At 38.5% G+C, this 27,842-nt stretch overlaps 1 protein-coding gene across 4 annotated transcripts in view; it reads left to right on the top strand.

Annotated features, from left to right (window-relative positions):
- Positions 1 to 22,990, top strand: part of PTPRG (protein tyrosine phosphatase receptor type G) — a 696,945-nt gene extending 673,955 nt beyond the window's left edge. For 3 of the 4 annotated variants that reach the window (XM_045990633.1, XM_045990635.1, XM_045990634.1), the window contains 8 exons: positions 625 to 771; positions 2,697 to 2,790; positions 3,691 to 3,767; positions 4,247 to 4,375; positions 7,830 to 7,976; positions 8,668 to 8,810; positions 21,447 to 21,582; positions 22,126 to 22,990. In XM_045990633.1, coding sequence (XP_045846589.1) covers positions 625 to 771; positions 2,697 to 2,790; positions 3,691 to 3,767; positions 4,247 to 4,375; positions 7,830 to 7,976; positions 8,668 to 8,810; positions 21,447 to 21,582; positions 22,126 to 22,272 — 1,020 coding nt within the window. In that variant the 3' untranslated portion in view covers positions 22,273 to 22,990. The remainder of the gene's footprint in view (positions 1 to 624; positions 772 to 2,696; positions 2,791 to 3,690; positions 3,768 to 4,246; positions 4,376 to 7,829; positions 7,977 to 8,667; positions 8,811 to 21,446; positions 21,583 to 22,125) is intronic. The other variant, XM_045990636.1, reaches the window with a different exon arrangement.
- The last annotated feature ends 4,852 nt before the right edge of the window (positions 22,991 to 27,842 follow it).

Genomic DNA, 27,842 nt, shown 5'->3' on the forward strand with positions numbered 1-27,842 from the left:
GTTTGTAGCAGCTGTGCAGACCATGATACTATTCTTTGACTCCCCGTTTATCCCTTTCTGCGAGGATCTTCTGTGTCATTGCTCTATCACTATACCAACACTGGGTGGCTCAGTGGGTTAAGCCTCTGCCTTCAGCTCAGGTCACGATCTCGGGGTCCTGAAATCGGGCCCCGCATCGGGCTCTCTGCTCAATGGGGAGCCTGCTTCTCCCTCCCCTCCTCTATCTGCCTGCTTCTCTGTCTGCTTGTGATCTCTCTCTCTCTCTGGCAAATAAATAAATAAATAAAATAAAATCTTAAAAAAAAGTATATGCAGCTGTATCTAGTGCTGTGTTCATGTGATGGGGAATTAAACATGTCTGGCCTGAAAAGTAGAATGGTTCTAAAGGCCTTCGTGAAACACATTTCTACACGGCTTGCTGCTGCATTGGGCATGGTATGGAAAAACACGGTCTTGACCCAAAAGTAAGTTATGAGGGATAAACCAGGGAGTATTGGAGCAAGGCGGCTAGCCTGAAGGAGTTCACGGGGCAGTCCGCGGGAGCAGCGTTGATGTGAGGTCGGTTTCGTGACTTGGATAGAGGTGGCTACCCCTGACCAGCTCTCCTCATTCTGTCCCTTTTAGGAGCAGTACATTTTCATCCATGATGCCTTGTTGGAAGCCATTCTAGGAAAGGAGACCGAAGTATCTTCGAATCAGCTGCACAGCTATGTTAACAGCATCCTCATACCGGGAGTAGGAGGAAAGACACGGCTGGAGAAACAATTCAAGGTAGTGTACTGAAAGAAGTAAAGAAATGGCTTGAGTTTAGGGAGGGTCATAACTTTTTGGCATGAATGTGTAGACTGAAAAGGCATTACCGTTGATATTCTTCAAATGTAGCAGGAAGAGAATAATGTTTCCACCTGCGGGTGAACGGCTGGGATCCAAGCAGATGGTGCGGTGCGGTATTCCCTTCTGAGCACTTAGCGCTTCATCTGAACGTAAACGGCAGCAGCCCCCGGCCATGGTGACCTAATGGTTGGAGTCGGTCACTTTAGTCTGAAAAAGAGCCGCCCCTGGCCACAGTGACCTCATAGTTGGATTTGGTCACTCTAGTCCAAAAAAGAGCTGCTGTATTTTTTCTGAACTAACTTATCTTACCCTTAAGAAGGTTTTATTTTTAGGACAGTATGTCAACAAATAATCTATTTGAAAGACTATCAGATAGTTTAGAAATTGAAAAGGAGTTACCAAGGAATACGCAAGAGAGGTTAACTTTCCCCAAAGGATTCTTCTTTTGCTTGGATAAGGGCATGAAGACGTTTAAAGGCACTTGAGGTTTATATGGAAGTAACTGAGGGAAAAGTTAAAACAAACACACAAAAAAATACTATAAGGACATTAATTAAGAGGTCAGTCCATTATTCAAACCTTCCAACACTGTCCCTCAAATTACTAAGTACTTTCTTATTTATTAGTCTCTCATAGTCTTTTAAATTTTTTTGGCATTATTCCATATGTAATTTCTCATTCTGTATCAAGGTGGAAAAAATGGAGTGAATCTGTGCAGTCTTACTTTTCATGTAAAACTTTCCATAGATTCTGAAACCATCATTTGAATCAATGAGACTGCCACGCAAATTAATGAGTGAACTTAATCTATTTTTCATTCCATAGCAATCTTAAATTTCTAGCTCTCCTTTTATAACATCCTAACTATTCGAAAAACCATTTGAGGTAATTAACGATACTATATCCCATTTTAAATGTTTAAAATTAATTCCTAAAAAAAATTAAGGACCAATATTTCTTAAGTTCTATTTCTGCAATATTTATTTCCACATATTTTGATGAATTTTTTAAAAGAAATCTCTTCATTCCATTGGAGACCAGGTAACTGGTCCTTTGGTAGGCACTAACCACTTTAGCACTTAAGTAGAAGGGGAAAAACAAGAGTAAGAAACTTGAAAACTACCCCCAGACCCCGGACAGTAGTACAAAAGTGTTTGGAGGAGGTTGTTCCCTCATGTTAAGATGGACTCCCTCCCCGCTAAAAAAAACAAAAACTGAGGATTGACATAGTGTTCGACCACTTATAGAAGAACAAGAATAACCAAACTACTGGGCTATGTATAGTGGCCTTAGAACAATGTTAGTTTAGTTCAACAGAAATGTACTGAGAACCTAGTTAGTTATGTTCAAGAAACATGATTCGCTCCTGTGACCTCAAAGCAGTCTTTCCTTGCGTAGATCCACCTGACTCTCATGTGCCTAGGAGAAATGACAGAAGACAAATGCCAAAAAGCAGTGACATTTTCAACAGAAAAATCCAGATCAATGCAATAATATCTACTGCCCATCTTGAACCTGTTACCAGAAGCCTATGGCCTGACTGTAGAAATAAGACAAACATAGCCATGGTAATGGGACAGAAGTAACCACTACTGAAACACAAAATTATAGTCTTTGGGATAGAAAAATGTTTTGGCTCTTCAGTAATCCAATTGGTGACTGACCTTTGTCTGCCAGATCATCAAGCAAATGCTATCAACTATAACTTTGTTTTGTGTTTCCCAGCTTTACTGAGACGTGACTGATACATGACATTGTACAAGGTGTAGAAAGTAATGACCTGAGGCTTGCGTATATTATAAAATGATTATCACAGTAAGGTTAGTTAATGAATGAAAACTAAAATGTTGCCTTTCTTTCAGCTGGTTACACAATGTAATGCCAAGTACGTGGAATGCTTTAGTGCTCAGAAAGAGTGTAACAAAGAAAAGAACCGAAACTCTTCAGTCGTGCCATGTAAGATCTTAAAATCAGCTTGACTTGGTTGAGTGTGTTAGTATTTTTTCATTGAATTTTATGTATTATGTAAAGAGGCCGTGACTACCAAGGGGAATTGTTATGCCAGGAAAGTTGAGGCAGTGTGATCAAACTGGGAGGGGTGGCTGTCCGGGCCAGCAAACTGCTCCTTCAGTGTGACATGAAGTCTAGCTTCCGTTGACCTCACAACTCAAGAATTATAGTACTTCTCCATTTTAACTTAAAAAAAAAAAAGAAAAGCAAAGCCATGATCACTGTGGCATTGATGCTCCTAGAAATCTTAAGAATCTCCGATTAATCTGTACAACTGGAATGCATCATCACATGATTCTGGCTATTGAGATCAAGGCACGGTGGGTAGATGGGGACCTTTGTATGAATAACTCAGGACCCAGCAGTGGATACCGTGTGTGCTGTAGACACAAGCATGGGTGATCACTAGACAGATTCTCTCTACCGACAAAGGCCCTGGTTTTCTCAGTGCATTATGGGGAGAAAAATATGGGTAAGGGAATGGCAAAAGAGCAAAAAGTACAATGTGCTGGTATAATTGTAGGAGTATCAAACCAGGGCCAAAAAATTATCTGACATCCTCTGTCATGTCTGCACAGAGTGTTCTCTTCATGATGTGCTGTGAAAACCTCTCACAGGAAGATTCTCTTCCTCTCATGCCTCTTCCCTTCTGGGAATGTACTGCAGAATTCCATTTCCATTCTGCCTTGGCTGACCCTTTAGCTCAGTTAAAAATATAGGTGAGTTTTAAAATGAAAGGGGAGCCAGGGAAATAGATTACTCACCAGGTGAATCTCAGAAAGCATTATTGGTTGTGTGTGTGTAATAAGGCAAACGTGGTGGTTTGTTTTGTTTTCCATACAATAGCCGAGCGTGCCCGAGTGGGTCTTGCACCGCTGCCTGGAATGAAAGGAACAGATTACATTAATGCTTCTTATATCATGGTGAGAGCCAACAGTTAATTATAAATAAATTCAATTAAACTAAAAGGTGGGAAAGAGCAGATACCACCTATATGGCTGATTTCATTTTTTCAAATAATTTCTCGATGTGTAATATAAAAATTAGAGAGCGACCTCTAACAAAAGACTGCTAATCAGCGGGGATACAGAAATACTTTAAGAAAAGTGATTGTTAAGGAATTAATTTTCTTGTTAATTTCACCCATCTAGTGTTTGAATAAATGCTGAAATTGCTGTTAAGTAAAAACAGCAGGGGTACTAGAAGGGAATTGGACGTGGAAAGAAAATGATCTACACGTGTTAGCATATACATCTGAAAATTAGCCACATCTACAGACTGCCTTTTTCAATTGTTTAAGTGAGGTCAGAACAATGCTGTCTTATTTCATGAACGTATTTTACTAGCACAACATCAGAATAAAATGTTTGTAACCGCTGATTTTCCATCTCCCTAACTGAAGGGCTATTATAGGAGCAATGAATTTATTATAACCCAGCATCCTCTGCCACATACTACGAAAGATTTCTGGCGAATGATTTGGGATCATAATGCACAGATCATTGTCATGCTGCCAGACAACCAGAGCTTGGTAAGCAAAGCACATCTGCTCTATATTAATGAGCCTGTGAGGCCATAAGCATACATCATTTTGATACCTCGCCACAGGGCTCACTGTGTGCGCGTGCTAGGGAGGGCATCTAGACTTCTCTAGTCTTTAAGTCTGAACAGGTTCCTTTTGTATTGTCACAGTTACTGTCCCTATCCGCTCCATAACTTGATTCTTTCATGCTGTACTTGGCAGGGCAGTAGGTTTTGGAAAAGGGCCTTTGAGTAACCTCACTGAACATACGACCTTAACCTGACCTCTCAGTTGCTGTATGTCGCTTGGTGAAAAACAAAATAGCAGCTAACATTTGAGTGTGTGACTTGTGTTTACATGTATTAACTTGCTTAATCTCAATCCTCTCTACCTCTTTAGGACACAGGTACTATTATTTCATCTAACAGCTAAGAGAAGGGAGGGAAGTAACTTGCCTAAGGGCATACACACAAATGACTGGAGACAGGATTTGAACCTGAGTCACCTGTCTTTTAATCCTTTTGCTCTGTTCGTCCCAACCTGCATTAGAGAAAGGTTTCCCAGCCCTCCCCCAGTAAACTTCTATCAATAGTATTTTTTTATTTTTTTTTACTTTTTTTTTTTCTTTTTTACAGATTGAGAGAGAGAGAGAGAGAGAGAGAGAGAGATTACAAGTAGGCAGAGCAGCAGCCAGAGAGGGGAGGAAGCAGGCTCCCTGCCAAGCAGAGAGCCCGATACGGGGCTCGATCCCAGAGACCCTGAGATCATGACCTGAGCTGAAGGCAGAGGCTTAACCCACTGAGCCACCCAGGCGCCCCTCTATCAATAGTATTAATTATTATCATTTCTCCCTCCATTCCACAGGCAGAGCAGATGTATTACAGGGAAGGAGATACACAAAGGCTATTTTGTTCCAATTTAAAGGTGCTTTTAAGACCTTGACTGAGCCATAGCCCCTTCTCTCCTCCCTTGAGTCCTCTGCCCTGCCTGGAGATTATATAAAAGAAGGGCAAACAAATTTATCAAGATGAGCTTAACTTTCAGAATTAGTTGGGTGTTCAGAAGTTATTATGAGGACATGTAAGGCCACAAAATAAAAACAAAAACAAAAAACAATGAGCTGCTTCCATGAGGATCAGATTAGTGAATTTTTTAATCAAGAAAGAACAGCCTGTGATTGAACCCCTAGTCTTGCTGACATGCATTTGACTGTGTGCCCAGGCAGTAGGAACTTCTTCACTTTGTCGCATTTTGCTCCAGCTTCAGAATACCAAGACTGCTTCTGTATGATAGAATGGCAGCAAAATTGAGAATCTTAAGCTAAAAACTGGAGTGTAAATTTTCAAATTAGCTGGCAATAGGGGTCTATTCTGTTTGGCATGTGGAAATTGGAGGCACTTAGGGTTGTTAAAACGTTCATTTGTTGGATGAGTCAGTATTTTGTTATTGTCACTTACCAGAGGACGGTCACCAAAAGCATCGATCACATAGGCTCATTTGTACTGGGGAGGCTGGACCACCTGAGTCCCTGCCTGCTCTGCAGACAGTGAGGACCTTGACCTGCCCCAGAACAGGTCATCGCAGTGTCTCAGGCTGAGGGAGGCCTGGCTGGAATCCTGCATGTCTGCATTCTCAGCTCCGGGGATGAAAGTCAGATTTATTAGTGCACATTTTTCCTAAGTATGTAGATTCCCTTTGTTAGCTTCATTATTTATCACTGCTGTAACTTGACAAGACCATGATGCTGTGAGTAGCCCAAAGTCACTAGTTCCTAGCTCAGAAAGCACTGTTAAAAATACAGGGATCTTTGATCTACAAATATATTTGTAAGCAAAATAACCATGAGCCCGGAGTTGCTGCTGAATTAAGAAGCAGCATGTATTTTTCATAGTCTTTGAAGATAATCAGTTATTCCCTCGTTTGCTATGTGTATTCAGAAGGGTTTGGGGGGTTTGTTTTTGTTTTTGTTTTTTGCCTTTCTTCTACCGTTAATAAAATCCTTTCGGCAGTTACTAGGCCAATTTGATAATGTACGATTCGTGTTAACTTCTTGGAGGTACATAATGTTGTTATTCCCACTTTTCAGATATGGAAATTAAGGCCCAGATTAATTTATTCAGGATCACATCCAATTCTAAATTCTGTGCTTAGTCTGTGCATATCGATTAAATGTATAGGCCGTGTCCATTATTACCTTACATCTTTAATATCTGTTAAAAGGGTCTTACTTCCATTTCCTTGGACAAAATGTATTAAAACCCCTGACAGTTACAGACTTCTTTTGTATAGACTAAACCCAATTGCTAATCTGTTTCCCCTTATGCTGAGCTTTAAAAATAAAAATGTACTTGGCAATAAGCTATATTGAAACTTGAAAGGGTGATAAGTCTTATTGGACTGTTGGCTCATTTCTGATGCAACAGTGTAAGATTAAACAAAACCTTCTTTGTTTTGAACATTATTCAGAATTATTTCTGACTTCACTAGTAGTATCTAAGCATTTTCAGGAAAATGCCCATCGAAATACAGATATGCCAGGCAAAGTAGAGTTTGCCATTTGAACTGGTGAGAGAAAGAGACATGGCAGTGGGGGGGCTGGGGTCTTATCCTAATCACTGTATTTCTCACAAAATCTCCAACCTGTGTACCCCTTAACTTTTTCTTAGGCCTCCACAGTTTTCAGGGATGGAATTCAAATACCACGCCTGAATATTTATTTTTAATCCTAAAATAGATGAACATTTAAAGCTTGCCTGATTCAAGGCTGAAAGCCTTTTTCTATGTTAATCTCCATTTGAAGCCTAACATGGATAGATTAACTTGTCTTTGAAAGAGCACTTTGTACTCCATGCCAACATAAGCTTATTGATGCATAACTTCTCTCAGACAGGTTCTGTTGCTTACCATTTAGCAATAGTGTGATTTCAGACAACGTATGGACTTCCCTGAGTCCTGATGTCCTCCTCTGTAAAGACCGATAATAAAAATCCTTTACCTCTCTAATATGTTGCAAAAATTAAATAATATAATATTGATGAAATTACTGGCCAAAATGCTCGTCACCTGTAGAACTGTTTTCATAATCCATAGGAAGTAAAAACTAGGATGTCTTAGTTACTTAAGCAACTGTGAAATAATATACTAACGCCAGGTGAAAAATGTTCTGTAATGTATCATAGTGGAAAAAAAATAATGAAAACAGGATCTAGGTCAATTAATTTTAATATATCACCTCTAGAGGGAGCATTTTTGGTTGTTACAGTGACCTCTGTGGGAACTGCTAGGAAACCGTTATTACTGAGTCTATTTTATAATCACCCCTGGACTTGGTGAAGCGGCCATGATTAAATGGTGCCTCGGGAGGTATGGGAGGTGGCAAACATTATGCATCAATTTGCAAGAAAATGAAAAAACAAATGTTTGACAGCACTGCAGAGGAATTTGTTCTTTGGGGGGTTCATAGGCAGAAGATGAATTTGTATACTGGCCAAGTCGAGAAGAATCCATGAACTGTGAGGCCTTTACCGTCACCCTTATCAGCAAAGACAGACTGTGCCTCTCTAATGAAGAACAAATTATCATCCATGACTTTATCCTTGAAGCTACACAGGTAACTTAAGCCTCCATTTCTCAGTAACAGCCATACCTGGGCCCTGCATCATCTTTCTAAGTAGTAATAAAGTCACTTGCCACCCTCGAGACAGGCCCAGGCATTTGAGTATGACTTAATTTTAAATATGTTCATTTCACTTTTTCCTTCCTTCAAATATTTGCTTTTTGCAGCTGGGTAGATGAAATGTAACTGTTCCTCTGATTAAGCATGCATACAAATAGGACTGTTGACCTAATTATGAAAACAATATACTAGAGCTCAATATTGTGTTTGCCTCCAGAAATGTAAACCTTGCAATGTGTTACAAATGATGATAGTAAGACTTTTTTTTTTAGTAGGAAATGACATTTTGATATGTAATAACTTATTATGGGGTGGAAAAGACAGGCGCTATCTTATATTAATAACTTAAATGATGATTTAACTGGGTCTTTTTTTCCTTTAAATGTATAGATAAATAGGTTATATAAAGTCTCTTATAATTTGTCACTTAAAATTTTAAGTTACAAAAATAAGATTCTGCTATCATGGCCTGGTCATTTTTTAAGGGCAGGCAGTCAGTCCTCCCTACTATTTGGCACTCGTCAGTTATCTCTAATACGGACTTTCTCAGGAGCAAGTTCTAGTCCACACATTAACAGGTGTCAGGAATTAAAGGACGGGCTGTGACTTCTTGTATTGGTTACAGGATGACTACGTCCTAGAGGTTCGGCACTTCCAGTGTCCCAAATGGCCTAACCCAGATGCCCCCATCAGCAGTACTTTCGAACTGATCAATGTCATCAAGGAAGAGGCCTTAACAAGGGATGGCCCCACCATTGTTCATGATGAGTATGTATCTATTTCTTAACTTTAAAATTCAAACATTTTTCTTGTTGACTTGCTTTAGGAGTGGAAAGGGAAGATCCTGACCCTTCTGTGTTACCAGTGTGTGCAGGTGCTGTTGTAGATCTGTTTGCATTTTAAGGTGTCAGGCCCTCCCCAGGCTTCAGATATTCCTGGTCTGTATGTTCTAGAAGGTCAAAGCAGTATACCAGCCTATAAAAATAGACTTGCAAGCTTTCTGAGGTTTTGTTTCAAAACACTAATTAAATAGATAATGTAAATAGTTATTTAATAACTTAGTTACATTTATTTTTATACCCTTACAGTGAATTTCAGCATTTATGAGAGAAGAAAACTTTTTAAATACGATTTAGCTGATTAGGAGTGAGAATGTTACTATAAGTCATAAATTTAGGGGCGCCTGGGTGGCTCAGTGGGTTAAGCCTCTGCCTTCAGCTCAGGTCGTGATCTCAGGGCCATGGGATCAAGCCCCGCATCGGGCTCTCTGCTCAGTGGGAAGCCTGCTTCCTCCTCTCTCTCTACCTGTCTCTCTGCCTACTTGTGATCTATCAAATAAATAAAATCTTTAAAAAAAATCATAAATTTTGGGCACCTGGGTGGCTCAGTTGGTTAAGCGTCTGCCTTCAGCTCAGGTCATGATCCCAGGGCCCTGGGATCGAGTTCCACATCGGGCTCCCTGCTCCATGGGGAGTCTGCTCCCTCTGACCTTCTCCCCTTTCATGCTCTCACTGTCTCTCTCTCAAATAAATAAAATCTCGAAAAAAAAAATCATAAATTTAGAGCTTACAATGTGTTTTGAAGTTTCAAGAATATGACTCTCAAAGAGACCAAATAATTTGCTCCTGGTGTCAGAGCTTCTAGGCACCCATGTGGTATTCAAACTCCCAACATTTTCCTCTTTATTCAGAGGGAAAGGATCATAGATGAAACTTATGATATGTGAATATTTGGAGTCAAACTTCATGGCTGGGATTGACAATCAGTTGTGTCATCCCAGATTGTTTAGAAGCTCACAACATTTTAGCTAATACGGCACCAATTATAGATCCTCATTTCTTAAAAAAAAAAAAGAAAAAAATGATTTTAGGGGAGGATGAGCAGGGCAGAGCAGAGGGAGAGCAGCAGACTCCTGCTGAACATGGAGTAAAAGTAGGGCTCGATTCTGAGACCTTGAGACCATGACCTGAGCCAAAACCACGAGTTGGCCGCTCAACCGATTGAGCCAGCTGGGCACCCCTATATTCTCATTTCTGTTTTACTTCCAAGGTAGCTCCTTTAGAAATTCTCAGCAAATTCTCAGTGTATCCATTAAATTAGCAGCTACTCTGCTTACTTTTCAATTTGAAAGTAAGACTAAAGTTTTCATTTTTTCTAAACAAATGCTGCAACATGAAGCGAACAGACTTTCAGCGTAGGTTAACACCCGTACCTCAAATCATGGTTTCCTCATATTTGAAGATGGCCATAGTATTGGCTGCTTCTAAAGACTTTTATGCTTTTTTTATCTTCATTTTATTTTTTTCAGTGTAACAGTATTCATTGTTTTTGCACAACACCCAGTGCTCCATGCAAAACGTGCCCTCCCCATTACCCACGACCTGTTCCCCCAACCTCCCACCCCTGACCCTTCAAAACCCTCAGGTTGTTTTTCAGAGTCCATAGTCTCTTATGGTTTGCCTCCCCTCCCCAATGTCCATAGCCCCCTCCCCCTCTCCCAATCCCACCTCCCCCCAGCAACCCCCAGTTTGTTTTGTGAGATTAAGAGTCATTTATGATTTTTCTCCCTCCCAATCCCATCTTGTTTCATTTATTCTTCTCCTATCCCCCTAACCCCCCATGTTGCTTCTCCATGTCCTCATATCAGGGAGATCATATGATAGTTGTCTTTCTCCGATTGACTTATTTCACTAAGCATGATACGCTCTAGTTCCATCCATGTCGTCGCAAATGGCATGATTTCATTTCTTTTGATGGCTGCATAGTATTCCATTGTGTATATATACCACATCTTCTTTATCCATTCATCTGTTGATGGACATCTAGGTTCTTTCCATAGTTTGGCTATTGTAGACATTGCTGCTATAAACATTCGGGTACACGTGCCCCTTCGGATCACTATGTTTGTATGCTTTTTTTTTTTTTTAAAGGAAATAATGACTATTTCAAAATGCTGGCCTCTTAATTAGATTGAGTTAAGATGAGGGGAGCGGGAAAAGAGGGAAATATAGTCGGAGCTTTAAATATACTAAGATGCCTACAAACGTGACAACAGCCAGCAGTGTTTAAATAGCGAAGCCAGCATCAAAATAACTGGGCAGCTGTTACTGGTCTATGGGGTATGTAAAATTAGGGCTGCTTCTATAGGTTTTTCCCCCCACTAATTTGTATTAGCTTTTCAAATACCTCTGGGTTTTGCCAGCTTCTTCCCATTCAGACTGAATTCTAATGCTGCTGCCCAGTTCTGTGACTGATTTTGCTGTTATTTTGTGCTCGATTCAGTAAAGCAGCTAAACTTCTATTTCACGGTAAGGGATGTGGGAAAGAAAAAACTAGCAATTTGTTAAACCATTTAAAAACTATTTAATTCATTTGTCTATATTCAGGGGGTATATGGTCTTATTCAGTGATTTTTATTGCATGCCACGTGCTAAATATGTCACCTGTAAAATTAATCAAATGCAGATTGTTCTTAGGCCTACGTAAGAAAAGAGCAAATGAATTCTGAACTAGATCAGCACAAAGCATGTAAGTGAGCTGCATTAAAAGCCTCCTGAAGAAACACGTTCCTTCTATTATATCCACTCTTTGGGAGATAAGCAATTCCACGGAAGTGACTTTTCCACGTTACCCAAGCAAATGTGAAATTTTTAAACAGCTGCTACTGGTAGTGCAATATTCTGAACACCAGTTAGCTTTCTGTTTCCTCCTACCTACTTTTTCTGCCTCTAAATACCCCTTTTTCTGGTGGCCTCCAACCCTCTCAAATGTCGCCTATCTAAAACCCAACTCAGCTTCCCCAGCCACAGAGTTGGGCAAACCAGAACCCTACCAGAGTCCCCCGCCGGCATAGTCTCCGGCCACGAGTCTTCTTGACGTCCCCCATTCTTGCAGTACACTTTTCACATTCCTTTACGATCTGGTTGAAGCAGTCCTCCACTGAATTACGTCCCGCAGTCCCCTTGCCCCTGCAAATACTATTTCCTTTGAGGGCTCTTTCAGTCAGCGGACCGACGCTGTAAAAGTCTCTCTCTCTGAAGAGGTAACCGTTTAACAGCACTAACGCACCCCGTTCTTGCCAGTGCTGTTCTTGGGTTCCGCTTCCTACTGCAGCTACTTGTGCACGGGACTGTCACCGCCACCCCACGGAGACCAGCAGACGTAACTCTCTTGTCCCCGTCTCCACTGCTCAATGCCTGGCACATGGTGGGTACTGGGCTTCAAACCGACCTTCCAAATAAGGATATGGACCGTATCCTTAATAGGAACTTTCCCCAGAGAGCCTTGTGCCTTGCATTTTGTTTATCATTATTTTCCCTCCTTACAAATATTTGAGCTCTATCACAAGGAGAGGTGTGAAGGCCTGGCCACTTGCACTTAAGTCCAAGAGTTGAACTTTTTTTTTTTTTTTAAGATTTTTATTTATTTATTTGACAGATGGAGATTGCAAGTAGGCAGAGGAGACAGGCAGAGAGAGAGGAGGAAGCAGGCTCCCCGCTGAGCAGAGAGCCTGATGTGGGGCTCGATCCCAGGACCCTGGGATCATGACCTGAGCTGAAGGCAGAGGCTTTAACCCACTGAGCCACCCAGGCGCCCCCAAAGAGTTGAACTTTTGAGTGGACAGACTTGATATTTATTGGGTCTTCACAGACATCTCTTAACACCAACTCTCAGGGTTCTCAGCTGTGTGCCAGATGGATGAAGTTTCAGGATAAATGATCTAAGGATAAAATTCCACACCCAAAAGTAAACTGATTCTATTTGAAGACAAGCACAGCTTAAAGGCAAACTGCTTTATTCACAGCATCCTGTAGTCAAGACCGTTCTGTTCAGACTCCTCTCTCAGCATTACTGTCAGATTTTTTTAAAGCAGAGCCTACGTTCCTAAGAAGAAGTTTGGAACATGAGCACAGTTTTTACAGTCTTGTGAGACTACAGATTAGACATTCACTCACAGAAGATCAGTTTCTTGTGCAAATATTTAATGTTATATCTATCACCCTGTTAAAGCTCCTAGAAGGCTAATTCCATTAACAATTCTCAAAGTATGTTCTGAGGACTGCAGGTTGGGAAGGAGGCCATTCCAGGAGATTCAAAAGGTCAAAACTATTTTCATAATAATGCAAAGATACCATTTGCCTTGTTCGTTCTTACTCTGATGGCTACCATAATGTGTGCTTGCATGGTTTTGTGTTTAACATTTTCTCAGTTCCAATTTTTGATAGAGTAAATATTGGTAGATAAAGCCCAAATAAACAAAAGCTCTTTGAGGATCACCAGTAACCTTTTATTTTCACTTGATCCTGAGAGAAGCAGTAGGAGACGCAGAACTATCTGGACTGCGTTCTCTGTCAACTGCTCTAAAGTTACCCACAAATAATAACTGTTTTCCTTTTCTTATTTAGATCCCCTCTTCTCACATGAGAAAATAAGCAGTGTGAAGCTAATAGGGCCTCTGTACACAAATAGTAAGTGTCAGCAAGGACCAGCTAACATAATTTGTGGAGTCCCAAGTAAAATGAAAAGGCAGGAACTCTTGTTCAAAAATTAAGAATTTCCAGATGAAGAGTTAAAGATACTCACGAGACTTGAGAGAAGAGTGGATGAACTCAGAACCTCAACAAAGAAATAGAAAATACAAAAAAGAACCACTAACTGAAAATGAAAAATACACTAGAGGGAATCACAGCATGTGCATGTATACTAACATTCCACTTCAGGGGTCCCAGAGGGAGAAGAGAGAGAGAAAGGGACAGAAAACTTCCCTAACCTGGGGAAGGAAACAAACATCCAGGTCCAGGAAGCAGAGACCCTAAAGAAGATGAGCCAAGGGCGGTCCACAGCAAGACACATAATAGTTACAAATATAAAGAATCTTAAAAGCATCAACAGAAAAACACTAATTATTTAAAGGGGAAGCCCCGTACAGCTATCAGCTGATTTTTCAGCAGAAACTAGCAGTCCAGAAGTGAGTGGCATGATATATTCAAAGTGTAGAAAGGAAAAAAACCCACAACTGAGAATACCATAACCAGCTGACATTCAGAATTGAAGAAGAGGGGCGCCTGGGTGGCTCAGTGGGTTAAAGCCTCTGCCTTCAAGTCATGATCTCAGGGTCCTGGGATAGAGCCCCGCATCAGGCTCTCTGCTCAGCAGTGAGCCTGCCTTCCCCTCTCGCTCTCTGCCTGCCTCTCTGTCTACTTGTGATTTCCGTCTGACAAAAAATTTTTTAATCTTTAAAAAAAAAAAAAAAGAATTGAAGAAGAGATAGTTTACCAAACAAAAATTAGGAGTTCATCACCACTAATCCAGCCTTAGAAGAAATGCTAAAGATGACCCTTTAGGTAAAAAAGGAAAGGCTGTAAATAGAAGAAAATTATGAAAGGAAAAATTTTTACTGATAAAAGCAAATACATAGTAAAGGTAGTAAGTAGATCAATTATAAAGCTAGTATAAAAGTTAAAAGACCAAAGCAGTAAAACTAATTGTATCTAAAGAATTCACAAAAAGATGTATAATATGGCATCATATACATAAAATTTAGAGAGGGCAAAGTAAAAGTGTAGCTTTTAGTATGTGTTGGAACTTAAGCAACCACCAACCTAAAAGAGACTGCTTCATGCTTAGGATATTATATATAAGAATCTTATAGAAACCATAAGCCACAAACCTATAACATACATTAAAATTAAAGAGAAAGGAATCAAAAAAACTAAAGAAAGTCATCAGTCACAGGGAAAAGAGCAAGAGAAGAAGGAACACAGAACTATAAAAATAACCAGAAAACAATGAACAAAATGGCAATAAGTACAGACCTCTCAATAATTATTTTAGGGAGTTTAAATATTCAATCAAAAGACAGGGTGACTGAATGGATTTAAAAAAAACAAAAACCCTGTCCAGAGCCTGCCTACAAGAGACTCACTTCAGCCCCAAACACATACACAGACTGGAAGTTGAGGGTATGGGAAAGATACTCCATGCAAATGGAAATGAAAAAAGCTGGGGTAGCAGTATTTATATCCAACAAAATAGTTAAAACAAAGAATGTATTGAGACCAGACAATTCCATAATAATAAAAGGATCAGGGGTGCCTGGGTGGCTCAAGTGAGTTAAGCATCTGCCTTCAGCTCAGGTCATGATTAGAGTCCTGGGATGGAGCCCTGTGTTGGGCTGTGTTGGGCTCCCTGCTCAGTGAGGAGTCTCCTTCTCCCTCTGCCTGCTGCTCCCCCTGCTTGTGTTCTCTCTCTCTCTCAATAAGTAAAATTTTAAAAAATAAAAAGGACCAATCCAATAAGAGGATATACACTTTTAAGTATCTATGCACCCAACGTAGGAGCACCTAAATATATAAAAATATTAACAGACATAAGGGGGGAAACTGACAGTAATAAAATATTAATTTTCTGTCTGGATGACCTAAAGAAACATTGACTTTGAACAATACATTAGACCAGGTGGATTTAACAGATACATGCAGAACATTCCGTCTGGAACAGCAGAATACACATCAAATGCATATGGAATATTTTCCAGGATCACATACTAGGCATAAAACAAGTCTCCAAAAATCTAAAAAGAATGAAATCACATCAAACATTTTTTCTGACCACAACAGTATGAAACTAAATTATAAGACAAAAACTGGAAATAAAAACAAACATATGGAGGATGAGTTAAGAAATCAAAAAATACCTGGAGGAAAATTACAATGGGAGCACAAAATCTTTCAGGTTCAAAATATTTTGAGATGCAGCAGAAGCAGTTTTAAGAAGAAAATTTATAGCAACACAGGCCTACCTCAAGAAACATGAACAATAAACTATCTAACCTTAGTAACCTAAAGGAACTAGAAAAAGAACAAAGCCAAAATTTATTAGAAGGAAGGAAATAAAGATCAGAGTAGAAATAAATGGAGACTTAAGAAACTATAGAAAAGATCAGTGAAACAAAGACCTGGTTCTTTGAAAAGATAAGCAAGACTGAGAAATTTTTAACCAGACTCCTCAAGAAAGAAAGCAGACTCAGCATTAGAAATGAAAGAAGTAACAACCAACACCAAAGAAATAGAAAAGATTATAGTAGACTACTACTAAAAATTAGAAGCTAGCAAATGAGACAAACCTAGAAGACATAGAAAAATTCTTAGAAAAAACTTCCAAGGCTGAATTAGATGTAGAGAATCTGAGCAAACCAATTACTAGTAACAAAATTGAATCTGTAATGTAAACTTCCTAACAAACAAAAGTCCAGGACCAGATGGCTGCACAGAGGAACTCTACCAAAGATATTTTTAAAGATTTTATTTATTTCTTTGAGAGAGAGAAAGAGCTAGTTGGAGGAGGAGCAGAGGGAGAGAGACAAGCAGACTCCACACTGAGCATGAAGCCCAACAACCACAATCACGACCTGGGATCACGACCCAGGATCACGACCCAATCCAAAATCAAGAGTCAGGTGCTTAACTGACTGAGCCACCTAGGTGCCCCTCTACCAAACATTTAAAATAGAGTTAATACATATTCTTCTCAAACTATTAAAAAAAAAAAAAGCCAGAAGAGGAAGGAATTTATTCTAAGAAGCCACCATTACCCTGCTACCAAAACCAAAGATACTACCAAAAAAGAGAAAATTACAGGTAATATCTATGGCAAACATACATGGAAAAATCTTTTACAGAATATTAGCAAACTGAATTAAATTCTTATTTCCAGGATCAGATGGGATTTATTTGAGGATGGCAAGGATGGTTTGATATCCACAAACTAATCACATGATATACTACCTTAACCAAATGAATGATAAAAATTATGATTATGGCAATAGATTCAGAAAAAATATTTGACAAAATTCAACGTCTACTCTTGATAAAAACTCTCAACAGAGGGGGTTTACAGGGAACATATCTAAATATAATAAAGGCTATATATGACAAACACAGCTAATATTCTCAACATAGCTAGTAATACTCTGATGATAAGCTAAAAACTTTTCCTCTGAGATCAGGAACAAAAAAAAGCATATCCACTGTCCCCATTTTTATTCAACAAAGTACTGGAAGTCTTAAATAATAATAATCAGACAAGAAAATGTATATAAAAAGGCATAAAAATTGGTAAGGAGGGCGCCTGAGTGGCTCAGTGAGTTAAGCCTCTCTCTGCCTTTGGCTCGGGTCATGATCTTGGGATCCTGGGATCAAGCCCCACATCGGGCTCTCTACTCGGCAGGGAACCTGCTTTCCCCTCTCTCTCTGCCTACTTGTGATCTCTCTGTGTCAAATAAGTAAATAAAATCTTTAAAAAAAATTTGGTAAGGAAGAGGTAAAACTGTCACTATTTGCAGACGGTACTATAGACTAAATGAATTTAGTAAAGTTGCTGAATACGAAATCAATATACAGAAATCTGTTGTGTTTCTATACAATAATAAGGAAGTGGCAGAAAACAAGAACACAATCCCATTTATAATCACATCAAAAAGAATGGAGTAACTAGACATAAACCTAACCAAGAAGATGAAAGAGCTATACTCTGAAAACTTTAGGATGCTGATGAAAAAGACTGAAGAGAACACAAATGGAAAGACATACCATTCTTATTTTAACAGTTATTAAAATGTCCATACTATCCAAAATAACCTATAGATTCAGTGCAATTCTTGCCACAAAACTATAACAAATAATCCTAAAATTTGCATGGAACTACAAAAACCACTAACAGCCAAAGCAATTTTGAGAAAGAAGAACAAAGCTGGAGGTGTCACAGACCCTGATTTCAAACTCTACTACACAGCTGAGGTACTGACACAAAGACATCTGGATCAGTGGAGCAGAATAAAAAGCCCAGAAATAAACCCACATTTATATGATCAAATAATCTATAACAAAGAAGGCAATAATATACAAAAGGGAAAAGACCATCTTTTCAGTAAGTGGTGCTGAGAAAACTAGACAGTTACATGCAAAAAAACAGTGAATAAAATGTTTGGGATATGTTTCAAAGTATATGGGAGAGGAAATAGATGTGAAACAAGTTTGTCCATGAGCCCATGACCACTGGAACTAATTGCTGTGTGAAGGTGACTGAGCTTGTGCATATGTTTGATGTTTTCTAATAATAAAAGGTTGAAAATAGAAATATTTTAAAGGAAATAAACACTTGAAATTCTTCATACTAATAAATGTTGAAGACTGACTAACAGATGAGTTCCCAAACTGCTAAGATCCACCAAGTGCTCACCAGGCTACCCTTGAACAGTAACAAGAAGAAATTTAATATAACCATGACTTTAAAAAAAAAAAAAAAAAAAAAAGGCTAGCACCAGGATGGAAAAGTATAGGCCAGTCTTACTTATTTGATTATGGCTGTAAAAATCTAAGTAAAATATTGTCAAAGAAAATTCAGTGTGTTGAGTTAAAAGAATTTTATATCATGAAAAAGTAAGATTTACCCTAGGGCTTATAGAGGTGGTTAAATGTTACCACTGTTCTCTCAAGTGAATGCAGGACATAATCAAAGGAATTTCTAAAAAAAAAAAAAAAAGTCAATAGATGTTGGAAAGTGCAGAATAAAATCATTCATTCATAATCTCCCTCCCCAAAAGAAAACACTCTTAGCAAACCGAAAGTCAAAAAGCCTTTTCTTTAACTTGATAAATATTATTTATTGGAAGCCTACAGCAAATATTTTTATTTAATGCTAAAACCTTAGAAGCTTTACCATTAAAGAAAACAGTATCATACCTCCTTGCAAATACTGGTTAGAATGCAGAACTATAGGTTCTAGCCAATACAATAAAAGCAAAAAGATGAAAGAAATATAAAAGTTGAGAAGAAACAAAACATGATATTATTGGTAGATAAAGATGTAGCCGGCTTCCCAGAGAATCCACAAATTACTAGGAACTTAACTGCATGACTGGATACAAGTTCACCATGTGAAAATCAGTAACTGTCCTATATATCAACTGAAACCAAGCAAAATTTCATAAAGAGAGGCCATTCTTAGCAGTAACAAACACTAACATTGAGAAATTAACCTAAAATGAAAGTGCCAAAGACAATAAAGAAAACTATAAAATATAATTGAAAACTACAAAAGACATGAACAAATGGAGAAAAGACATGAACAGAAAAAAAAAAAAGATGTTAATTTCCTCAAACGTGTGTGTGTGTGTGTGTGTGTGTGTATTCGGCACAAGCTAACCAAAATGCCAATAAAACTTGTATTTCTTGACAATCCAGTTTCACATTTAATATGAAACAGGATAGGAAGGGATAGAGGTATTTGGAAATGAGTATAAAAACAAAAATGGAAGTATGTTTGAAGCACAAAAGAAAAATGAAAATGAATGTAGAGATGGCCAAGTGTACTGTAGATACTTGTTTTTTCAGATTCCGAGACTTAATCAAAACCTTATGGGAATTAAAACAAATATGAGGAAATACAAAAAACATATTAAAGGGCCAGAGAGTTCAGAAACAGGCCTGTATATATGAGGATTTAGTAAATGATGTAAAGGAAGCTCAAGTCAATGAGAAAAAATGAGACTATCCAATTTTAAAAAGTAGTTATCCATGGGAAAAAATAACTAAAATCAGACCTTTACCTTACATCTATATAAGATTCAGATGAATTAAACAATGAAATGTAAAAAATAAAAATAGAAAAATGTCGGAGAATGTTTTCAAAATGCTGGGTTAGAAAAAGCATTCTCAAGATTCCAATTAAGCCAAAAATAAAAGACTGATCAATTTGATTATGGGTAAACTACACTTCAATTTAACGAAAACGCCTACAAACAATGTTAAGAGAAATCAGAGACTGGAAAAAATATTTCCAACCTATCCTACAAACAAAAGAGACAAAGCTAAGAAAAATGGCCAAAATATATTATTAAACAATTTCAGAGGAGGAACTATAGATGGACCATAAATCCAGAATATTTTCCACCTCCCTGATAATAGAGAAAATACAAATTAAACATTAGATAGAATTTTTCACCCATCAAATTAGCAGAAGCATGTCAACTTTTAAAATGATGAAGAGGGGGCACCTGGGTGGCTCAGTCCATTGAGCGTCTGCCTTCAGCTCATGATCTGAGGGTTCCGGAAATGAGCCCTGCATCAGGCTTCCGGCGCAGTGGGGCATCTGCTTCTCCCTCTACCCTTCTGCCTATCTCTCTCTCAAATAAATAAATCTTTAAAAAAAATAGAATGATGAAGAGAAGCAAATATTCTCCTGGGAAAGGTATAAACAGGTAACAACCACTATGAGAGAAATACCACAGCATCTTTAAAACTAAAGATGGGCGTGCCTGTGACCTAGCTCTCCTACTCATGGTACTTCTGCTGGTGCGCAGAAGATACGGACAGGAGGTATGGCCATCTACAGGGAAGAGAGGACGTCCGGTATGCACACAGCGCATGAAGTCACGAGCTGGACTGAAATGTACTGATACACCAAACCCTGGGCGGCTGGACCTAAATGTGTAACATGTTTTACCTCAAGATAGGTCACCTCTCACTGGGGACTCTGGTCTTTTTGTATTAAAGATGTGCAACATCTGTAATGGCCTAATTGTATCTGATAATAATAAGCTCAAACTGCACACCTAATAGTTTTTAACAGAATAGTGAACACGGGGTATAAAACTCTAGCTTCATTTCGACCAGCATCACCACCTGGAACAATTCATTTACGCCTCTGCTTTCTTATCACTGAGAAGCCACCACAGGTTCCTGGAAAAAATGGGGTTGCCAGTCCAGCCTGATGGGGAAGTCCATCCTTCTAAGTGCGTGTGCATATGTGTAAGAAAGAGTGTGTGCCATGTTTTTCCAGACTTTTTCCGAGAGCACTCTTACCGACAAAGTTTCTCTTCAGTGCCCAAAATAATTACCTAATATAAAATTCATTTTGAAAAATTTTGGACTGTACTTTGAGCCATATAGTTCCATTTTGAGTCACATTCTTGAAGTTCAATTTAACCATTTGGGACGGTTAAAAAAAAATTTTTTTTTTTTTTTCCAGATCCTTTCACCACCTCTACTCGTCCAGAAGCCTGTAGCTGGGTTCCTCATATTCTTTTTCCTATTATGCCCCCCACCTCATTCCTAACATCATATCTTCGATAGCCGGCCCCAGTCTGTTGTTGACCCTCTCATTTCATCTGGGATATCAAGCTGAGCATCTGATAAGCCAGTTTGGGAGATCTCACATTCATGAATGAACGTCACCTTTATGCTAGCCTTTTACCTCTCCCCCCGGGGCCAGCATTTCACTCATTACAAGAAGAGATGTCAATGCAGTCTACTTAGCTTCTATGCAAAAATATATTAATTTCCTTCAAAAAACTCAATCCCTTAGAAAATCTGAAATAGCTTCTTTTTTTTTCTCCTCTCCAAGGTATGGGGCAGTTTCAGCAGGAATGTTGTGTGCCCTTACCACCCTGTCCCAGCAACTGGAGAATGAAAATGCTGTGGATGTTTTCCAGGTTGCAAAAATGATTAATCTTATGAGGCCTGGAGTATTCACAGACATTGTAAGTACTTCGTTTCTTTGTGAAACCTGTTCTGTCATCAGGTGAAACTCAGGCTCACACTTGAATTAGAACACTGGTGGTGACCCGGGGATGGTTTTGCCCGCCTCCCCGCCCCGGGCATGTTCAGCAATGTCCATAGACTTTCTCATTGTCACAACTGGGGATGGAGGAAAGTGCTCACTGGAACCCACCCCGAGATGCTGCTGAACATCTTGCAATGCGGCAGACAGATCTCTATGACAAAGAATTAGCTGTCTCCAAACATCAGTAGTGCTGAGGTGGAGAAACTCGGTTTTCTAGAGTATGATATTCTCCAGATCTTCACTCGCTGTCAACAGAATTTAGTTCCAAACTAGCAACAATCAGAATGACATGCAGAATGCATAGGTCTTGATTATAAAGGCTCCAAGTCCTTTTTTTGAAGTTTCTTAACATAAATGTATATTCTCATTTTTTACAATTAGATTTTTAATTGGTCTTGCTACCTCAGATGAAATGATTCAGCTGTTCTTTGTCTCAAACGGTCTTCCTCTTGTTTTTCAGGAACAATACCAGTTTGTCTATAAAGCGATGCTCAGCCTGGTCAGCACTAAAGAAAACGGAAACGGTCCCATGACAGTAGACAAAAATGGTGCTGTTCTCATTGCGGATGAGTCAGACCCTGCCGAGAGCATGGAATCTCTAGTGTGATTGCAATCCCGGAAGGGCACTTCATTTGTAAAACTTCTGAAGACTGAGAACTTTTTTGAGGCCTTTTTTGCCAGACTCTAGGTTATACAATAACCCAGTTACTTTTTTACACTGATAAAAGTTTTGATATTTATTTTTTGCCATTTTATGTCTTAATGGTATCCTACTGAGCATTTGCACCTGTTCATTTCACAGTGAAACACAGTTTTCCCTAGTTTGCACTATACGATCAGTGTTACTGCCTATAATCTAAGACTAAAGCCCTGATGTGACATTCCATGACAACACACATGCTACTTTTTAGTTCAGTACAGTGAAGGTCTTTGTTATGACAGTGAACCTTGGTTGTTTGTTATTATTATTGTTATCGCTAAAGCAGTTGCATCCTCCGAGCAGGCAATGCTGAACTTCTCCTCAGTCCTCTCCTATTTTTTTCAGGCACTGCTCCATACTGTCTGCCTTCTGTATTTTAATGGAGTGAATGGGCATTGTTTTCTTTTAAGGAATAGCAGGTTCCTGGGAGCTACTAAGACAGTCTATCAACCTCATGGCCTTGAAACAGATCTATTTATGATGGTGAAGGTATCCATTAAGAAATTAGAAGGCTTTAAGAGCTTTATGTGAACATCACTTATTAGTTAAAGTTATATTCATAGCCTAAAAAAATGCCCAACTGTGTCAAAATAAAGGATATCTCTGTATTACAATTTTCACAGTAGCTATGTGGACGGTGTGTGTTATTTCCATCTTGACCCTCTGAAATAGCTATACCCTACAATGAGGGCTATCTTTTACAATAGAGTTATGGCAATATTTTACACATCTCGCCTCTCCCTTTAGTAACTCTCCATTCACACTTCTTGGTTTCTAATATCACACCTTATGGCAGGTAATATAATGAAAATTTCCGCAGGTGTGTAATTTTGAAATTAGTCCTCTAAAGTATCCCTATTAACTCGTATAGCTATCTAATAAAAACTACCTATATAGTTAACATTCTTTTCTTTCCTTCTTTGCCAAATGTTTCCTAGTAAGTCCCATAATTACATACATTCTTCTACTTAGGATGGAACTGAAAATACTGTATTAGCTAGTCTAGGATAGATTCCCAAGTCTTATGTAGATTCCCACACATCGATAAGTCTGATTCAGAGAGAGGAAATCAATCTTAAACAGAAGGAGAGATCAACATTCTCAAATAGATTTTAAAAGAAGGAGATGTGTCTTTGTGTGCTTTTGTGTGATGGATCCTCAAGAACAAGCACACTTCACAAAAGGCTGATAATCATTACACAGAACCCAAGGAAGTTACGTGATCTAGCCTCTGGAGCCGTATTTACCCTGCAGTAACTGTGTAATTGGAAAATTGGGAGCATTAATAAGAAATTTCAGTTCAGTTAGAAAAATAAGCTACTACTGAGATCTGTTCTTGTATTTCGTATTTGCATTTGAGGAATAACTTCTGTTAGAAGTGAAATCATCACCACAAAGAAAAGGCCTGTCACAAAGAAAAAGGATTTTGGTTAATTTTTATGTCAATAAACTTTGACCAAAAAAAAAAAAAAAAAAGTCCATACTGGCTACTATCATACTATGTGGATAGGCTCTATAACATTAGTGATAATCAGTGCTGAGGTTCTATTAACCTTAAGTGGGCTGTCTGTGAAGTTTGTCAGAGTGGTGCTGTGGAGTCAAAGCTGCTAAGGAGATGCTACAGGCCCAAGTTTGGGAGTTCCAACGCACAGGCTAGGGTGATAGATTTTTCACGAACTGTGTACCTGCCAGGGGTAATCTTATGTTTTCATCGCAACAATTCCGCAACATGGAAAACAGTCCACCGTTCATGAACCGTGTAGGCGAGGCTTAAGAAAAGGTATACAACAGAGCAGTTTGCTAAATGGCATGTGTTAGAGGAAAGCAGCACCTTTGCAGCCCCTCTGCTCCCATCACAGGTAAAGTACCAGGAAGCTCTACCCAACACCTGAGGAAGCAAGCTTGAACATAGGAACACCACCACTGCCAGAGGCTGAGAGGAATCAGGAAGGACAAGATTTCAGATCATGGCAAGAGCTAGATCATTTCAGTCAATTAAGCAGGTTACACCTCATTTATATAATGACAGGAGTGAACTCTTTTTAGTAGTTGGCACATACTGGATTTTCGGAAGTGATGTTCAAGTTGGGGCTCATGGTCCCCTGGTAATTTTTTCTTATACAAGTGAACAGTGGTTAGAAAGCAGGGAGTGTTTCCTTCTGTGCTATTTACGGAGGGCTCAAGTCATGCAAAGGCCTAAGTTCCAACACAATCCTGTGACCATTTCTTACACAGGTATCATAGTCGAAAGAAAGATAGCTAGTAAATAGAAACATTTCAAAGGGTGGTTTGAAGTTCTCTGAGAAAGTATGTGACCATAGTGGGCCTGAACCTGTCCACAAATCCTGACACTGAAATCTGAGCAACTGCTGTTTGCCCATCTTGCCAAAGTGGTCCAAACACACTTCAGTGAGGACAGTTCTACTCAGCAGTACCTCACTTTCCCCAGAGAGTGTAGCCTGAATATTAGTCTTCGTTTGTTATCAATGTTAATATTCTTGCATCTTTCCAGAGGCAGAGAGTTTTTCAAAGACGGTATTCTCTTTGAGACATAAACACACTGCTTAACTACACGACAAGGTTATTATCACCTCCGCTCAGGGGGAAAGGAAATAGCTATTGCAGACAGACATGTGCTAGCTTATAAAATAAGCTTACTGCGTATGACTTTAGCTCTAGGTGGACAGAAGGCACACCTCATAAGATACTGAGTTGCACTGATCAGACCAAGTGGCCATGCTGGGCATCAGAAAAGACCCATATTGCCATCAGGAGAACTCTTGCATCCAAAAGCCACATCATCTTTTATACGTGTGTGTGTGTGTGTGTGTGTGTGTGTGTGTGTTAAAAGTTACTTCTGAATCTCAAGAATAAGATTAATTGAACTGGTTTTCCTAAATTTGTATGCCTTGGAGCTTTTAGAGTCTATTTCGAGTTGAAGAGTCCAGCATGGTCAGAGAAGGTTACGGTGTTCAAGGTCTGGCTGTTGGAAATTTTAGCCCAGAGTGACATACTGAAATCAACAAATAACCTTAATTATTTTATAATGACACAGCACAACTGCCTTGTTACGAATTTTTTCTTAAATGCATATATATTTAAAAATTAAGATATAGATACCAATTTACCAAAGATACATATTACTAATTCTAAGCAAAAAATAAACCCAAACTCATCACAATTTAAGAAATAATAATCAAAATGTAGTTTGTCTTAAGAATTTAGCAGTTATACTGGAAAATGCATTTTCAACTCCTGTGTTCTGAAGTTTATGTTCAAATGGTGCCAGTGAATTTTTATATGAAAGGAAAATGCCTGCTTTTTTTTTTTTTTAAGAGCTATAATTTCACTTACCCCTTTGCGCTTTCCCTTAGTTGCCATTAACATGCAATATTGGCTTTACTTATCTCTAGAAAGAAGGCATGCTACAAATAGGAAGGAATTGTTATAGTATTTGGCCTCTACTTTGTCTTAGCTGTTAAACTTTTTAGTATTTTTGTTAAATATTTGCAAAGGGAAGCATTTTCTACAGAGGATAATTAATTTCAAGAAAAATATCTTGAGTTTTAAGAAATAAACATCTCCAGAAAAGGAGACAGCCGATTTTATAAAATGTTGCAACTCTCCAACATTTGGGGTAGTGACTCCTTTTTTGTTAGGACATTTGAAACTAGCAAGCAGCCATTGTTTCTAAAAAAGAAAAAAGAAAAAAAAACCTCAGCCTTCATGTTAATTCATGTTTCTTCACTTCATTTTGAAATAGCTAAAATCATTAAAACTGTAAATATTTTGTTGCTTGGATAAGCATCTTCTGGGAACTTTGTATCTATGGTATATAATCATAGAATTTTATATTTTCATATAAAGCTAATTTTTTTCTAGTTTCAACTCCGTCATAGTTTTTTGTTTTGTTTGTTTTGTTTTGGTTTTGGGGGGGAGGTTATTTTGGGGTTTTTTTGTGGTGGATATGTGAATTCAACTTCCTGTGTATTGAAGTAGCAAGAACCATCTTTGCATTCCAAAAGACCCAACATGTGTTATTTCTTTGAGGCAGTGATTGTGAAAATTGGGTTTTCTTTCTTAATTCCATTGACCATTTGTGCAATAGGAATTAGACATAATTAGTCACTGAATACATTCGTTGCATTGACCCATTTGGAAAAAGTGGTTGGTTTTGTTTTGGGGTTGTTTTTTTTTTTCTTCTAATTTGTTCAGGGGTGAAGGGGTTTTGTAACCTGAAATTTTCCCTTTTTTCTTCTTCTGTTTAAAAATATATCAAATCATTCTATTATAGTGTTATTTAATATGTAAATTGTATTGCTATACATAAAATAAAGTATGGTTTTTGATGTATTCATTAGTGCTGAGCATTTCTGTGAAAATATGGCCAATAAAATTAAGTTACTATTCTCCCTTAACATCACATTTATACCTGCCAAGCCTTTATCTTAGTTTTCATGGTAGTAAGATAAATGTTAAGAGTATCTTTACATAAGCAACAAACCAAAAAGAAATGTCTTTTCTGAGTTCTTCCATCGTTAAAGAATGAAGAATGACAGCTTTACCTACATATGGAATCAAACCTTATTCATATTATGAACCTGCTAAGTTATAGGCAGAATTACTATTTTTCAACAGTCTATCAACTAGATTTATAGCAACTTCTCCCTCTTAATTATTTACTATGTTGGATAAAGGATGTATCCTGCCAAGACTATTGGAAAACTATGATATGTATGTAGGATCACTAAAATTGCTTCTACTTACAAGCAGTTTTGACATTTCTGAACAGGGAGGAGTACACAGGTCTCAAACTTGGCAGCTTGGGCCCACCATTCTCTGCGAACTTGCAGTGGGGCCAGGAGCTCATTCTTATTACCAGAGCCCCAATTTTCTTCCCACAGGGATGAAGAACTTACATTTCCTTCTCCCTAAGTAACTGGGAATTTAAGAAACAATATTAATCTCATCTATTCTACTGCTATCTCTGAGACCAATTATAGCAAAAAGAAATAATGAGTCTCTCTGATGATAAACCCTAGTCTTCCCCAAATGACACCTGCAGTGACTTAATCCTCTGTATCACAGAGCACGGCACAAACTGATGGCCCATAGATCGTATTCAACCACAGATGTATGTTATTTGGCCCATAATTTTAACTATTTTTAAATTTTATTTTGTTTGTTTGTTTAAATAGACTCTATACCCAACGTGGAACTCACACTCATGATCCTGAGATCAAGAGCTGGATGCTCCACCAACTGAGCGAGCCAGGAGCCCCATGGCCTGTAATCTTAAAATTCACATTAGCTACATACCAGCATCTTAAGAAATGGAAACTTTCATATTAAGATTCAGATTTCAAACTCCTTTCAAAAATGTGGGCAGTGTTAATACAGCAGGTTCACATTCGCACATGGAACTAACAAGCTGGAGAGGGAGTCACAGTTGCCCCTTTTGATGCTGCTACTGTCCA

This window comes from Meles meles, chromosome 20 (assembly GCF_922984935.1).
Source record: "Meles meles chromosome 20, mMelMel3.1 paternal haplotype, whole genome shotgun sequence".
Taxonomy (NCBI): Eukaryota; Metazoa; Chordata; class Mammalia; order Carnivora; family Mustelidae; genus Meles; species Meles meles.